This window comes from Cervus elaphus, chromosome 12 (assembly GCF_910594005.1).
Source record: "Cervus elaphus chromosome 12, mCerEla1.1, whole genome shotgun sequence".
Classification (NCBI taxonomy): Eukaryota; Metazoa; Chordata; class Mammalia; order Artiodactyla; family Cervidae; genus Cervus; species Cervus elaphus.
This window is the reverse complement of record NC_057826.1, coordinates 46279377-46297197: the sequence shown is the minus strand read 5'-3', so window position 1 is coordinate 46297197 and position 17821 is coordinate 46279377. Positions and strand designations below refer to the sequence as shown.

Below are 17821 nucleotides of genomic sequence, written 5' to 3'. Positions count from 1 at the left end.
TTGTTGAGGAGTCTTATCTCCAAATTAATATTCTGTTGGGGCTATATCACATGCACAAATGGTGGTTTCTTTTTTTTTTTCCTTTTGTTATTTTGGAGGCGTTAGATAATGAAAAATACATACTTATGATAGAAAAGCAAAAGGATGACCAAAAATTCAAAGCCATCTATAATTCTTTTGATTCTGGAGATAATGTTATACCAACAATGCATGTTATGCATAAAACCTGGTGCTTATTATGTACTGTTTTTGTTTTTAGCTTCTATTAAAATTTTTCAGCCTTTTTCATTAAAAATATGACATTATAAACTAATTTGTATATTTTTTCTTATAAGTTTCTTATAAAATATATCTGTTATGGTGACATTATTTTGTTTTTCTGTATTCAAGTCACTGTTTTTTATAGTCCATTTTTTATTATTAAGAATTTGTAATTTGAAGTCATAGTTTTGATCCTTGTGTTACCAGGCATTGACAGTCATTAGAATAGTGGTACATTTAGGAATTTTGAATAGACTAAGAATTCAGGAAATGTGCTCTCACTGATCTGAGACTGAGTTTTCCATATTAACATGTTTTTATAAACACCTTGGCTTAAGTACTTTGGAATTGTAAAGTAGAGATTGTTTATTTAGACATTATAGTTTTTGTAAATTTTTAAATGAGTTCAGTTCACTAAAATTAGCTCAACAATTTCCAGTAGTTATATTTGAAATGCAGAGATATTTTTAACAACAGTAGAGTAACTGTTATAATTGCATGTAGCTTTTCATTACATCCACTTTAAAAATGAGGAATAGATTTTATTTATCCATATTATAATATATGCAGACTATAAAAAGTTGGTGAAATATAATTAAATTGACCTTTACTTTATGTCAGAGAGCAGCCAAAATGGCACAGTGTTACTGGGAGGAGCTACTTATTCTGCTTTGGAGGAAATGAAGTCAGCACTTGAGGTAACCTTGTGTTTTACTCTGGGTATTTGATAAACAGTAATTCTTAGAGAATACTAATTAAAGCTGCCATTTCTGTTTGTGCATTTTGTTCCTATAAATAGCTTTTGTTGAAAAATTTGGGTTCGTAGGTTGGTCAGTTTTAAAGTTAAAGTTAGCTTCCATTTTAACGCCTAAGTAAGTGAACTGTCTTTTAATTTAGTAAAGTGATTTTTTGGTAATGTATTAAAGATTTATTCTTTTAACATCTAATATTTTCTTTGGAAATATATTGCATTCTTGAATTATATTGAGAAATTAAGGGTTCATATGTTAAATGAAAGTTTTCAAACTTGAGAACAAACTAAATCTTGTCCTTTGGCATTTTACTTGACTTCTGTGTACCTATGGCTGATTCTTGTTGATGTTTGACAGGAAACCACAGAATTCTGTAAAGCAATTATCCTTCAATTAAAAAAATAAAGTGGCAAAAAAAATTCTTAAGTGTAACTGTGTATCAAATATAATACTGTATTGATCAAATATAATAAAGTAACAATAATTGCTCAAAAAAAACTAAATAGCTGGATGATCTTTGCATGTTATAGCTGTTGAAGTTTATTAGAAAAATTTAATCAATCTTTTATGGGTTTCCTGACCATATAAATAAACCGATATTTATTTATTACAACCCAAATAAACCCATAGTACTGATGAGAAATGAATCCTCTTCTTTTTGTGAACTTTGGGTTTGAAAGATGAATTTGTTTCTCAACTCCTGCAGGAATGAATGGTAGGCAAGCAGTTTGATTTAATTCTGAGATAGAGTTGCTGTCAGGTTTGATGGTGTTTTCAGACTGAAAGATGAGTCTACTCTTGAGTAATCCTTTCCTATTGAGCAGGACTTATTTTAAACTCAATCATCGTACTACTTAAGTATACTTAGAAAATGTAAGGGCCATACATATTTGTTGAATATGTCTCTAAAATTATGGTTCTGATTCTAAAGGGAGAGGAAGAAAAGTTACCTGATGACAATCTCTATTTTGGAACTGTCAGTGATGATTCTGATATTGTTACACTTGAGCCACCTAAGTTAGAAGACATTGGAAATCAAGAAGAAGCAATAATTGTTAAAGAAGCAGAGAGTCCAGAAGACTTTAACATGGGCTCTTCCTCTAGCAGCCAGTATACGTTTTGTCAGCCAGAAACGGGTAAGAACTGCATAGCAAATAGACTGATTGGAGGCTTAGGACTCCTATGATCACATTGTATATAATGGCTGGTTTTCTGACCCTAAATCTCAAAGCTATGACTATATTTGGGTAAAATGCAAGAAAATTTTTTGTAAAAATCTACCGTTTTATCTAGTGTTTTCCTAAACCCAGGGCCTAGAGCACAGTAGTCCAATAAATACCATCTTTTATCATTAAAAGAAGGAAAAAAAATAGCTTTAAGAGATTTGTTAATGTCTCAAACACTTCAGGACGCATTCGACAATTTTTAGGTCTTCAGGAGTGGGAGATTGAGCCATTATACCTAAAAAGTAGGAGAATGTTAAGATCTTGAGTTACAGTGGTATACAAATTTTTTATTATAGAAACAGTGAAAGAAACTTTTTTTGAGCCTTCCAGATCCATTTAATTATCAGTCACTCAACAATCATTTTTTGTGTGCTACCATGTGCCAAACAGGATTTAAGGAACTGGCAAAACAGGAGTGTCCTAAAGCCCCCAAACTGGGATCTTTCACTTTAGACTGAGTTATGAAAATGTACCTATTATAAGTCACATTCTTAATGCAGTTGGGCTTCCCTGACAGCTCAGTTGGTAAAGAATCTGCCTGCAATGCAGGAGACCCCGGTTTGATTCCTGGGTCGGGATGATCCGCTGGAGAAGGGATAGGCTACCCACTCCAGTGTTCTTGGGCTTCCCTTGTGGCTCAGCTGGTAAAGAATCCGCCTGCAATGCGGGAGACCTGGGTTCGATCTCTGGGTTGGGAAGATCCCCTGGAGAAGGGAAAGGCTACCCACTCCAGTATTCTCACCTAGAGAATTCCATGGACAGTCCATGGAGTTGCAAAGAGTCGGACACGACTGAGCGACTTTCGCTTCGCTTTCGCTTAATGCAGTTAATGCCTGTTGTTCAGACAGAATCATTTGGAGGTGAAATGTGAGTTACTGAGCTAATTCCTTCTGTGATTTTTTGGCTCAGTTTTAGGGACATCTGTAACATCTTAGGTAATATAAATATTTAAATACAAAGTTATGGAAAAAAAGAGAAATCTATATTGAACCAAAGGTTATTAACCCCCAATTATGATTTAGGGTGGATTATGGGAGAGACACTTGGGGCATTGCTGGTGTTAATAAGAATTTCCTAATTTGGTGCAAAAACAAATACGTGTAGTATTTTATTTCAGATCATTTTCTTCGATTTTACCAGTCTTTGTTTCATTTGCCAGAATCAGACTGTGGGAATTCTGTTATTCCAATTTAAGCTAATAAAATTCAAGTGGGGTTAAACCAGATGCTGATTTAATTTGAGAATATTTGTGGGCCAGATGTGTAGTCACATTGAAGCCAGGAGCATTGCGGAAGAGTTCAAGTAGACATTTAAGAAATGATGCCACACACTGTTGATTGTATTTCCATGAACTTCAGTATGTCAAAGCACATTATGCTAGTTTTAATCTCCTTTTTGAACTTGAACTTCCTAGAATTCTACAGATTCACTTAAGCAGAATATTTTTTAGGTGTATTTTTATCCATTGTTCTCCTTCCCAGGGAATTATTTCAGTAAAAGAAATGCTAAAAAATAATTTAAAATAACATTTTGGACTATGTTGAAAATAGTCTATATACATCAGTTGTTAAGAATTTTTGTTCTCTTCCCTTAGCAGATTTTTTCTTGGTTGGTAAAATTTCCTGCCATCTGTTGCTTAGTTTTGTTTGTTTTTCCCTTTCCCTGTCTTCTCGATCTCTATAGAATTTCAACTTCTTTTTTTTTTTTTCTTCTTACAAATTAGATTCTTGTGGCAGTAATCTTTTTGTTGGTGTAAGAACATTTCCCAGTCCCTCCATATGACCCTCTCCTCCCCTAAGGAAGCAGAGTTGGTAGTTGTATAAAAGTTTGTGTTGTATGTGTTTTTTAAAAAGTCATGATTATTAGATTTTGATGGAGCATGTGATCATATTAAGTGATAAATAAGTATTTTTCAATTCTCTTTTTTGTTTTTATTCTTTGTAATAAAGCTTTATACATCTTTTTTCCCCTGTTTATTCACAAAAGAAAGATGGTGGGAGAAGCTGTGGAAGATTCCTGAATGCATAAGGGGATGGGATGATCAGCTGAAACACCACGTTCCTAGCCAACTCACTTTCCAAGGTGGTGTGACTAAATCTGATCAGCTTTTCTAGAGCTGAGTGTTCCTAGTCACATTTACTATTTACTTAGTGCTTTAAAGATATCTAGTGTAATCTGTGATACTCTGAACAGGTGTTCAAAATTGATCTTGTAATAAAGCTGGCTAAGCTTTTTGCATGCCTTTGCATTGCTTGCATCTTGGACTGTGGGCCAAATTATGCTTTAAAAGAATCTCAGCTGTCATATGTATGGGTTAAAAAAGATGGAAGCATTAGATAAGAATGTGAATTTTTTCATTTGGGCCAGCCCTATCTGTTTACTTAGAATGCATAATGAAAGCAATAAGTCAACGTAGAATTGAAAATTTAAGAAATTTACAAATGGTTTGTTTTTATATTTACCCATCTTAATTATGTGAGAAAGTCTGAATTAAGTACTCCAGCCATGATCATGAATGCCTTTATATTGTGTAATGCTTTGTTTAAGTCTTCCTTTCTTTCTCTTTGTCCAAGAATGTAAGCTCACAGCTGAGGCGATGACATCTTGGAAAAACTAGTGATCAAGAATAACCAGATAAACATGATGGGCATAAGGGTTTTGACCCAAAGATCTCTCAGTGACACCTCTCTCTTTAACTGTTAGGACTATTCATCCATTCAGTAGTGCCTTCTGCCTTTGTGTTTATTGTTGTAAGTGTGAGAGTCACCCGAATTCTCTATGATCCAGCTTTCGAAAGTATTGTTTAACCTGAGTCAGCAGCTTTGCTGTGGCATGGATACCCTGTCTTCTGAAGAAGTGTTCTGCTTTTTTGAAGCATGAATGTTTGTGGGTTTTGGAGCTCTTTGTATCAAATTTATGTTCACATTTTATTCTTACTTGTAGTGCTTTTTTTTCCTTCTCCCTGGCCTTTGGAAATTATTACTGAGTCATGTAATCTGTGTCAGCATATAGTTTATTGATATATGGGATAACATTAAGAAATAATACATTTGAAAAAACTGAAGATGGTTTTTTCCAATGAATATGCTTCTAGTATTTGAGATTTCTTGTGATTTTTTTTTTCTATTTGTTGTTCTTTATTATTCTTTCATAAAGGAGCAGCACAAGACTAGTCCTTAATATCGGAGATAGCTGTTGTGTCACTTCCTCATGCTGACATATTTACTAGAGGGTAAAATTAATAACCTTCTAGTAAGAGTGGCAGTCGAAGGGAAGGGCTCATCTGACTTCTGGAAGCCTGGGTTAAACTATAGTGCTTTGAACCTTGATTTGGGGCTCATAGGATGGAAATAAGACTAGGGGCTAGTACACTCAGGGAAACTTTTGGTAGTTATTGTCTTTTTTAAATCACAGGAACTGCTTATATACTTCCCCCTGTTCCTTAAACAATTGAGCTTAAATTACCTCCATTTGAAATTAAATTGAAGAGAGAGAGTTTTGTTTTTTTTTCCCCTACTTCAAGAAATAGCATTTGTGGCACTAATAGCAGTGAAACTTAATAGGCTATGAGAATGATTTTTTTAATGGTGTGAAGTATAAGGGACATTAAAAAAAGAAAAAAGCCAAAACCAGACGCTCAGCAGCACACAATATAGTTAAAAAAGTCCTAGGTATCACAATTGAAATCTTGGGCTTTATGTTGATAAATTTGAAAATTTAAGTTTTGATTCTGTTGTGTTGTTTTTGTTCTTGGCTGTCTTATGTAAAAAGGCATGTAGGGATGGGATTCTAAATCATATTTACCAGGAAAGCTTTCTAAAATATTTAATATTTATCTCCATTTTTCTTTTTAAAATAGTATTTTCATCTCAGCCTAGTGATGACGAATCAAGCAGTGATGAAACCAGCCATCAGCCCAGTCCGACCTTTAGACGACGTCGTGCCAGAAAGAAGACTATGTCTAGTTCAGAATCTGAAGAAAGGCTACTTGCTGAACAAGAGCCTGAACCCCCTCAGGAGCTATGTAAACGGCAGTTCAGTAGTGGTCTCAATAAATGTGTTATACTTGCTTTGGTGATTGCGATCAGCATGGGATTTGGACATTTCTATGGTAAATATTTGCAAATTTGTTATATATAAACTGATGGTGAAGAGTGAGGCATTCTGGGAGCTGTTTTCAGTGTCATCCTTGAAATATATGACCTTAGAAAACTTGTACCTGTTTGAGCCTTAGTTTTCTTGTGGAAAATGGGGATAGTGTTGCCTCACAAAGCTATTTGCACTTAAATGAAACAGTATTTAAGAAATGTAAGGGCTGTTCATACACATATTATTAGGATTATTTAAGTTCCACTTGTAACTATATGTTACATTTGAAATGAATGTCACAGTAATTGGTGCTCAATTCTACCTTCAGGTTTCATGCAGGCATTATATTTTATGACTGTTGGTATTACTTCTGTGAGTCACATGACTTAAGAATTCACTTGTATTATACTTTGCTCAGTGTTATTTACATTGGTTAATTACTCTTATTTACATTGGTTAATTATTTTCTTGATGCAAAGCCTTTGAAACTACCCTGGTGAAAGAGGAAGGAATTCCACGTGGTCTTTTTCTTTTGGGAGCCTGACCATTGAATCTTACTTAAGTTGTATATTTGTACAAAGATAAGACTATTTGAGAACTGAACATTCGTACTTTTTGCTTTATTAAAAATTTGAAAAAGTTTAAGCAAATGTCTTAGATCTTGTCAACTTCACAACTTGCAGTTAGCCTTATATTAACTACGTTTAGGATTTTTGCCTACATAATACACAGTTTAGCTTTCTGAGTAATCTGGTTTTTCTAGTTCCTTCCACCAGTGTGTTCCTAAAGATTTAAGAATTACATGTACCCTGTGTTGATTCTTAGAAAAGATGTATTATTCAACATAGTGTAATATGAGAAGAAACTTAGTGAAGATAATCAATTCTTGTTTAAAGTGAGAGAAAATAAATGTGTTTCTTCTTGTTTTTAACTTCATATTAATAAAAAATAAGTATTAGATGCCTGGTGGATGTCTGCTTGAATTTAATACTGGGACCTTTTAATTTGTATCTTCCCTTGAAGTTTGTTATAGTGAGATTTGACTTGAAATAAATACCTAACTTGTTTATTATCTAGCTGGAGCAAATGTATGAACATTTCTCTTGAGCATGGTTTTTTCCCATTGCAGGTAAACGTGGAGGTAACAAAGGAGAAGGTGTAATTTTAATCTTTTTTTCTTACTAAAAAAAAATTGGACAGTGATTTAATGTTAATCCACATTGCATTAAAGCCCTGCAAAATGCATGACCTTTAAGTATTTTGTAGAAAGATTAACTTAGGAGTGCTTTTAAAAACTGATAAATTACTGCCCTCTTATTTAAGGTATTTGTTACTTGTAAAATTTACTTTATTATATTGAATAAAATATTTTCCTGTAGTACTTCAGATTAGCTTTTCAGAATAGGAGCAACCTTCATAATAGTAGGTCTATACATTAATGAGACTGGCTCAGTGAACATACAAAACTTAATCTGAATGATAGGTTTTTCATGGTTACTTTTAAAGGATATCACGTTTTTTTTTCCTTAATTGTGGCACTGATCTCAATACTTTGAGTTCTTTTGAGTTGATGTTAGAGCCAACTTGAATTTCCCAGGCACTGTGAAGTCAGTCATTGCATTCCATAATTAGTCATTTGCTTTATAATTATTTATCAAGAACACACTACTAAATTAATCACTCAGAACATTCACCAACCTTGGCTCCATGTAAATTTGGAGTGTCATATCTATGTTGGATGGAAGAGAGAACTATTTAGAAGGACTGAGGATAGTAAAAGAATACTGTAGGTATTTGGCACTGCTTCAGATCCTGAAAGTCCTTACAAGAAATTTTTGAAAATCATGATGAAGCACTTATCTTGTTCTTTGCTTTACCTGTAGACTTCATATTCTAAATTGACAGTGGAATTCAATTGATTGGTTTTCCTCATGGAGTTGCTTTAAGTATAGGCTGCCCTGCCCTTCAGCAAATAACATAACAATATAACTAGGTGCTAAGTTATGAAGCACAAACAAGAATCATAGCTCAGACTGTGACGCTGAGTCAGTCATCCTAGAGGAGGTAGGATTTGAGTTGGGTCTTTACTTCCACATACTCTTTATGTGGAAGGAAAGCAGAACATGCTAGCAGTGGAGAACCTGATAACCTGAAATTAAACTTGCTAAGTTTGGGAGCACTGAAAAGACTGGCAGGATTGTATAGCCAGGTATAGAATAGATATTTAGAAATAATGGAATATAAGGTTGGAATACATGGGATGCTATTATACTGTAAAACATCTTGGAATCTGAGCAGGAGAGTTTGATTTATAGTGACCTGAACCAGTAATTTTAGAGGAAAAGTGCAAAAGATAAATAGTGTGGGATAAATTAGAATAGTCAAGTAGAAGGTTTGGTAATTCATGTATTTGGTGATCAGGGCCTTGACTGTTCTAGTGAAGCTGGGGATGTAGAGAAGGCTGGTGAAATAAGGAACATGGAATACCAGTGGAAAACATAACTTTGAGCCAGGGATACTTGAGATAGTGGTGGTTTACTTTTTAAATTCCAAGAAGTGTGTTAGCTTCTTTACTTTAGGTGGTGGGGGAATTAGAGGGATGAATTTTTTGGTCAATGATAAAAGTTAATAGATGGTGAGCACAGTTTGGTTTACCTGGCGTGCTGCAGTCCATGGGGTCACAAAGAGTCAGATAGGACTGAGCAACTGAACTGAACTGAACTTTATTTTAGAGTGAATTAGGGCAGGTGCTGAAGTGGCTTTGTTTTGTTTTGTTTTACTGAAGACACCCCAAAAATTTTGCCCAGCAGGCAGATGGATGTTTTGGCTGGAAGCTCTGGTGAGACTGAGACACTTTATCTGTAGAAAAGAAGCCTTACTGCAGTGGTAGCAAAAACCGACAGTGGGTTAATGTGATTAAGGTAGGCAGATTTGTGGGCATAACCAGAAAGCCTTACACCCTGGGTTGTAACACTTTATGGTTTACAGCTGAAGGTGTAGAAGGAAAAAAAAAAGCTAATGATGGGATTGATTGATAAGTGTCACATTGATAGTCATCAAACATATGCTGTGTAATAGTACCACAAACTCAGATCTCAACACAGTTTTAAGATGTTTCCCAGTGGCCAAAGGAATTCATTGTTAGCAGTTTTGGAAAAAAAAAAAAACAGTTTTCTGTTGCCTTGGAACTATAGATAAATTTATTTTAATATTTCAAAAGATCTGAGATTTTTTGGAATAATAGGGAAACAAATTTGCCATGCAAATTTGTGAATTTTTGTTTTTCTGGTTTTTTTTTCCATTTATTTTTATTAGTTGGAGGCTAATTACAAGAAATGAATTCTGACAGAGTATCATTGCTGTTAACTGGTAACAGTTGTTTGTAATTTGGCAAAAGTTTTTAGTGGTTTTCAAGATGTATTAAAGAAATAAGTTATTGTTTCAGAAATCAATAAACTGCTAATTTATTATATTCTTTCACTACAAAATTCTGTGATGTGATGCCACTCAGTAGATGTAGTATTATGGTTGCCAGATGCATTTGGCCTTCTTTTTGATTAAGTGTTTTTTCTCATGCATGAAGCATGTAGCAGCATGTGAACAGCATGTCTTGGCAAATTAACAGTTTGATTTTTAGGGTGAAAACATAGAGCATCCTGGTTAATTTATGATTCACGGGGGTAGGGATGGTGATACTCCACATAGGCCTAACTAATGCAGAGTTCTTAAAAGAGCTGGCTCTGAGAATGGTGGGTAATCATAATTAGCCAGTTGTTTTCCTTGCTATTCTTTTTGGCCTTATGCTATATCATTTAGGCAAAATATAGTGAGAAAAAAATTCATTTTTCTTTAGTGACTTATAACCTGTGACAAGACTGCATGATTTGTTCCTTTCTCTGTTGAAGTGGGGAATGCAGCACTTTATGTACCTCAGAGAGCCCTTAAATACAACAAACTTGAGTGCCTTCAATATAATAAGACAGAAACATGACATAAATTATTTTGCTTGGTAGGGTAATATGGTCTGGCTTGTTTTAATCAAAAGAATAGTGAACGGCTTAAATACACCTGGTGTATGCTAAATATAATAAAAAATATATTAGCCTGTTTGGTCTGATTTATAAATTAGCATCTATCTGTTGCCATTTAATGAATGACACCATAAGATTTTACTTATTCCTTCTTTGTTTATATAATCAGAATTTTTATAAAACTGAAATATTTTGTAAAACTGTGGTATTTTAAAGAAAATGATCCTCTCTGGATCAAGCAGTTAAATATATGCAAATTATGTGTTTCATTGTATATTTAAAAATATTGGTAATTGTGACACTTATATATCTCTAATAACAAATGTTTTATTTTTAGGCACAATTCAGATTCAGAAGCGTCAACAGTTAGTCAAAAAGATACATGAAGATGAATTGAATGATATGAAGGATTATCTTTCCCAGTGTCAACAGGAACAAGAGTCGCTAATAGAATATAAGGTTTGTACTAGTAATGAATTTTTAAAATTGTGTTATCCAATAATTATTGCGCTATTCAGATACCAGTACAGTGCAGATTAGTAAATCAGTAATAGTACTGGTAATTGTTGACTGAGTACTTACGTGTCCTGGTCAGTGTTGTACCTTACATACAGCATTTCTTGCCACATCCCAGTGAATTAAGCAAATATTGATACTAATTTCATTTTATAGATAGGAAAGAGATTCAAAAAACCAAGTAACTTTCTCAAGTCTAGCAATCAACAAAGCTGAACTTAATTTTGTTTATCTGACTCCAAAGATTTTGTTCCTAATCACTATATTATAGTTAACATTATTTTAATTGATGTTATATATAAAACATTATTAGTCGACTTCCCTGGTGGTTCAATGGTTAAGAATCCACCTTACAATGCAAGGAATGCCTGTTCGATGTCTGGTTCAGGAAGATCCCACATGTTGGGGGCAGCTGAGCTTGTGTACCACAGTCGCTGAAGCCTGTGTGCCCTAGAGCCTATGCTCTTCAACAAGAAAAGCCACCGCAATGAGAATCCCGAGCCCCACATTTAAGAGGAGCCCCTACCTGCTGCACCTAGAGAAAGCTCTTGTACAGCAGTGAAGACCCAGCATAGCCAAGAATAAATGAAAAAAAAACTATTATTATTATTAACATTATTTTTATAGAGCCAAGCAAAACATTTTCATTCAGTGACAGAGAAAGAGGAGAGTTTGTACTTTTCTCTAGGAGGCACCCTTGCTCATGGGGAATAATCAGGCAGTCCTTTTCTCTGGTCTCATGTCAGTTATGAAGACATTCATAACTTCCGTTATGAAGACAGAGAAAGCATGTTATGAAAATACCTGAAATTCACCTAGCTCCAACAGGACTATGCTTTCCATTCTGGGTTTATGAGGATTAGCAAAATATTTCCTCTCTAGTTCTTGCTATGGAAGGGTATCGGGATTATAGTAAACTCAGGGTAGAAAGGTAAACTGTTCCTTTTTGCTTCCATTTCCCTAAATTTCCTTCACAATGTATATGCTTCACAATGTAAATTTCCCTTCTTTATGTATATACTCTTGTTTTATTTTTTGTATATATATACTCTTTATAGGGTTATGGTTGTATTTCTTTGGAAGACAGAATCCCTCTTAACATCTGAATTATATCTTTCAGGGATGGACTACTGAAGTTAATTGTAAATAGTGTAGTTTTCTCTGCCTTGAGCAGTGTGCTAGTCAGTCATGTCAGACTCTGTGATCCCATGGACTATAGGCTGCCAGGTTCCTCTGTCCATGGAATCTCTAGGCAAGAATACTAGAGGGAGTTGCCATGCCCTCCTCCAGAAGGGCGTGGCAACCTCTTGAGTTACAACCTTGAGCAGAGGATGTTACGGGAAGCAGCAGCCATTTTCTTCTTTACTATCATGGTTTCTGGTTGCATAGAATGATGCTGACTCTAAGGAGATTCACCCTGCATAGATCTTTACTGAGTCAGTTCTTGCAAACCTCTTGTCTCCAGCTGCTAAATGTGGTTTGGAGTTTGAAGATCTTCATGGAAGACCTGTCCAGGATCTGCTTCGTCACTTAATTCAAGACTTTACAGTTTACTGGATACAGAATAGTGACCCCTCTAGTCATCCTGCGGCAATCCCTATGCTTGTGCATTTAAAGACAGTACTGCACTAGTCTGCTCTACTCCATAGTTCACTCAAAAAATCAGTGAAGTAAGTTGACTTGCAGTATTTTAGTATCAAGTGTACAGCATAGTTATTCAGTATTTTTTACAGATTATATTCCATTAAAAGTTTTTATAAGATGGTGGCTATAATTCCCTGTTCTATACAGTATATCCTTTATACAGAGTAGTAGTTTGTACCTCTTAATCCCATACCATAATGCGCCCCTTCCCCTTCCCTCTCCTCACTGGTAACCACTAATTTGTCTTCTATATCTGTGTTTCTGTTTTGCTTTTATATTTGTTTGTATTATTTTTTAGATTCCCCATATAAGTGATATACAGTATTTGTCCTTCTCTGACTTACTGCACTTAGCATAGTATTCTCCAAAGTCCACTTCTGTTGGATAAATGAAACTTGTTTTCTATCACACAGGGAGAGCAGATGAAATAACTATAAGGAAATTTTGATTTTTAATTGTTTCTTTGAAGATTAATGAGCCAGACAGTGAAGTATCCATCTCAGATAGTTTTCAAGTGGAAAATCTTGTCATTAAAAGGACTTTTTTTTTGGACTCTGTCAGATATTTTTATGGTCTGACTGAAATGGATTAGTCATGGGACTTCCTGGCAGCCCAGTGGTTAAGACTTCACGCTTCCAATGCAGGGGGCACAAGTTTGATCCCTGGTCTGGGAAATAAGATCCTATACGCCGTATGGCATGGCCAAGAAAAAAAGTCTTGGCAATTTCCTTGTGGTCAGGTAGTTAGGACTCAGTGCTTTCACTGCTGTGCACGTGGGTCAAAAAGTAAAAAACAAAAGTGTGTTTTTTTTTTTTAAAGAGGGAACAGTCATAATGTTTGTAGTCAATTTTAAACAAAGTTGAAATACCATTTTGCAGATTTATACATAAGAGATTTTAACTGACTAGATAGTGCTATAACCATTAATCTATTTAAGCATAACCATTGATCTGTTTGATTTCTTGCTATTTTGATTAAAGTTTGTTACTAATACATGTATTAACAGAAAAATCAGACCCTTCAAGGCTACCCAGCACTGCAGCAAAAGTTCTGTAAACTTGATTGGACATAATTTCTCTCTCAGAAATGGTGCTGACTTCAGAGTTACATTGCTAATCTGGTCAGTCTCTTCAGAAACATTGAAATTGGAGAAATTAGTTGTAAATGTTACCAAGATTTAGTCTGTTCTCTGAAATGTGTGAGAACTTATATGACTTACCTGAACTAGGATGTTAATTTGTGTAGGAACAAGATCTTTCAAATAGTACTAAGATTATTGAAATTTTTTTCCTTCAGAGACTGCCATGAGTATATAACAGACTTTTGAAGCCTGAAGTCATCTCTAACTATAATTTTACTTTTTATAAGATAATCTCCATCACTCAAGGATCAGAGAGCCTTTAGTCCTTCTTAAATTCTCTCTAGCAGCCTTCTCAGTACAGATTGTGGAGTCCTGTAATTAAAAGGTAGAAGGCAGTCTTCTTCCAGCATGCTTTGTTTTTATTTTCATGTAGCTCTTTGCTCTGCATTTTCTTGCATATGAACCTTTTATTTTCCAGTTGTCATGTATTGAAAATACTACATAAAGGATAGTCTCTGTGGAAATAGACACTAAACATTTATGGAGTATTTTTTATACCATAAAGATTTGAATTCAGCTTTGATACTTTACTTGATATTTTTCTTTCTTATCTTTCAAAAAATTTAGTCATTGAAGGAAAACCTTGCAAGGTGTTGGACCCATACTGAAGCAGAGAAGATGTCCTTTGAAACTCAGAAAAAGAACCTTGATACAGAAAATCAGTATCTAAGAACATCTCTGGAGAAGGAAGAAAAAGCTTTGTCTTCATTACAGGAAGAGTTAAGGAAATTAAGAGAACAGATTAGGATATTAGAAGATAAAGGGACAAGCACTGAATTAATTACAGAAAATCAGAAACTTAAGCAGCATTTGGAAGAAGAAAAGCTGAAAACACACAGTTTCCTTAATCAAAGGGAGACTCTACTGGCAGAAGCAAAGATGCTCAGGAAGGAACTAGAAAGAGAACGACTAATAACCATGGCCTTAAGGGTGGAACTCCAACAGCTAAGCTCCAGTCACTCATATGGCAGCCCAGACTCGCCCAGTGTAGTGACTGAGAAAAAGGAAATAGAAATGTTACGGGAAAGACTCGCCGAGCTGGAGCGCAAGCTCACCTTCGAGCAGCAGCGCTCTGATTTATGGGAAAGACTGTATGTTGAAGCAAAAGATCAAAATGAGAAACAAGAAACTGATGGAAAGAAGAAAGGGAACAGAGGAAACCACAGAGCTAAAAAATCAAAGGAAACATTTTTGGGTTCTGTTAAGGAAACATTTGATGCAATGAAGAATTCTACTAAGGAGTTTGTGAGGCATCATAAAGAAAAAATTAAACAGGCTAAAGAAGCTGTAAAAGAAAATCTGAAAAAATTCTCAGATTCAGTTAAATCCACTTTCAGGCATTTCAAAGATACCACCAAGAATATCTTTGATGAAAAAGGCAATAAAAGATTTGGTGCTACGAAAGAAGCCACAGCTAAAAAACCGACAACAGTTTATAGTGAATATTTACATCCACAGTATAAGGCACGTACACAAAACCAGAATAGTAGAGGCCCTACTATGCAGAGAGAGGGAAGAAAAGAAAAGCCTCATTTTGAAGAATTTGGAAAAAATACAAATTCACAGAAATGCAGTGCTGAGCATGACTGTGGTGGAAATTATAATTCTTTCAGAAAGGCTTGTTCTGGTGTATTTGAATGTGCTCAACAGGAATCTATTAACCTTTTTAATGTTAAAATGTTGAATCCTGTAAGGATAGATGAATTTAGACAGTTAATTGAAGGGTATTTATTAGAAAAACTGGATAGTTTTCATCACTGGAAAGAACTTGATCACTTCATCAATAAGTTTTTCCTAAATGGTGTCTTTATACATGATCAGAAGCTCTTCACTGACTTTGTCAATGATGTTAAAGATTATCTTAAAGACATGAAGGAATATCAAGTAGATAATGATGGCGTATTTGAGAAGTTGGATGGATATATATATAGACACTTCTTTGGTCACACCTTTTCCCCTCCATATGGACCCAGGTCGGTTTACATAGCACCATGTTATTATAATAGTTTTTAACATTTGTAGATTGAATAGCATTTTTATAATTTGATAAGTTTCTTAGAATGCTACTACAGTTGACCCTTAAACAACCTGGGGGTTAGTCTGCATATGACCTATGGTCAGGCCCTCTGTATCAGCATTTCTGCATCTGAGGATTCAACCAGCCGCAGACCGTGTAGTACTGAAGTATTTACTATTGAAAGATATCCAGGTATAAATAGACCCGAGCAGTGCAAGCCCACATTGTTCAAGGGTCAGCTGTATTTGTTGTAAAAGTACTTTTTGTAAACAAAAGTACTATTTGTAAAAGTACTTTATTGCCTTGGAATTTAGGATACATTAAATTGAAAGATTAAATTTTAAGTTAAAATCTATTACAAACTGAAAATTTTATAAAATCAGTTTGACTTAAGCAAATGGTTTAATTTCTACCCTAAAAAATCTGCTGAGGATATGAAATTCTATTTTAGCCTATTTCATTTTTTTCATTATACTTTATATGAAAAGATAATCACCATAAGTTAAATTATTTCCTTAATCTTTTATTTACTCACTCACTTTGGGAAGCTAGGGGTGAAAAATACAAATTATACTTTGAATGAAATCAGAGTAACAATTCAAGTGTCCCACTTGCTTTGTCTATTCTACTTACCAACTAAATTATGATATTTAATACATTTATTATAGAATTATTATTGGTAAAGGTAGAGGCAAGATCAAAGGGGTAAACTTAGCAAGCCACAAGTTCTAATGCGTGTGCTTTATATATAACCTTTAAAAATAACATTGTATTATCCATTGCTTACCAGCTTTCTATTCTGTAACACAAAACTCTCCTAATCTTTGAATGTTAGTTTTATTTTTTAACCCTTGAGATAGTTTTCTCTCTATATAGCTTTTTGAATAAATGTAATGTGTCAATAAAATAATGAGACTGATTTTGGTGTCTTTAGTCATTAAATACATATCTAGGGCAAAGTACTGTGAGGCTGTCCTGAGGAAAGAAATGAAAAAGTCTTGCTGTCAAGGAGCTCACAGGCTTTTGGAGAATTAGGTCAATACAGGAAATGCAGTGGAGATGTGGAGGCATATGTATATGGTGGCCTCAGTCAGTAGATGTTTGGGCACGCTTCATAATAAGATGGCCTTTGAGCTGAACTTCTTTTTAACTGGTTTTTGAAGAAGTAGTGAGAACTTGCCTGCCGCAGATGGAGTACATTCCACTCAAAGGGAGCTTCGTTCGCACTGGTTTGGAGCTGTGAAGACATGCTATGTTAAGGAGAAAAGGTAGAGCTGGGGTGTGAACAGGAGAAGAGAGTCAGATCATGAAGAATCTTCCTGCTGGAGGACTTGTTTTACTGCATTTTGGATCACTGGCAGCAGCCTGAAGGGTTTATTGGAAAGAGTGAAGCTAGATGCTGAAAGTGGTTTTTGAAACGATACAGACATGAGCTGATGAGTATCTGAACTAGGGCAGTAGCAGGAATAGAACGGAGGGGACAGATTTGAACAATATATAGTAAGTAAAATCGGTGCTATTTCTTGTGAAATAGAAGTAGAAAGTAACAATACCTTTTGAGATTTCTGGGTTGGGTCACTAGTTATATAGTTACAAATATATGTCTCTGTCTATGTGTGTGTGTGTAGGTATGTGTGTATATATATATAAAATATATAACTGTCTATAGTTATATATAGACATCAACTATACTAAGGAATACCAGAAGGTTTTGGGTAAGGGGAGTTGAAAATGAGAATTGTATTTGGTATCTATTCACATATAAGTAGAGAGAATTAGTTGGCCATTGGTTATGTGACTCTGTCCCTAGCCCAGACTCTGTATATGCAGATAGTTTAGGCTGGAGGTGTGTATCAGACTCCTGAGGAACACCAACAGCTGAGAAAGAAGGCTGAGAATGATGGGCAGAGAGTGGCATTGTGAAAATCAAAAATCATCTCAAGTAAAAGGAATAATGTTAAATGCTTTCCCCCCCCACCCCCCAAAAAAAGAATGGATATCTTGGTTGGGAATTGGATGGCCATGGAGTGTTTTGTCGAGCTAGTGACAAAGGTGTGATGATGGAGATGAAGAACTGCATGTAGATACTGTTTATAAGCCTTAGCTGTTAGAGCACGCATGTGCATGCAGAAAAGAGGGAGAGA

The 17821-nt window shown here is 34.9% G+C and overlaps 1 protein-coding gene across 9 annotated transcripts in view; it reads left to right on the top strand.

Moving 5' to 3' along the window:
- Positions 1–17821, top strand: part of CCPG1 (cell cycle progression 1) — a 45930-nt gene that overhangs the window by 19846 nt on the left and 8263 nt on the right. For 4 of the 9 annotated variants that reach the window (XM_043921139.1, XM_043921140.1, XM_043921136.1 and 1 more), the window contains 7 exons: positions 883–959; positions 1945–2149; positions 4226–4321; positions 6099–6350; positions 7458–7484; positions 10697–10818; positions 14228–15633. In XM_043921139.1, the coding sequence (XP_043777074.1) occupies positions 883–959; positions 1945–2149; positions 4226–4321; positions 6099–6350; positions 7458–7484; positions 10697–10818; positions 14228–15633 (2185 nt within the window). The remainder of the gene's footprint in view (positions 1–882; positions 960–1944; positions 2150–4225; positions 4322–6098; positions 6351–7457; positions 7485–10696; positions 10819–14227; positions 15634–17821) is intronic. The other 5 variants (XM_043921137.1, XM_043921142.1, XM_043921141.1 and 2 more) reach the window with 5 other exon arrangements.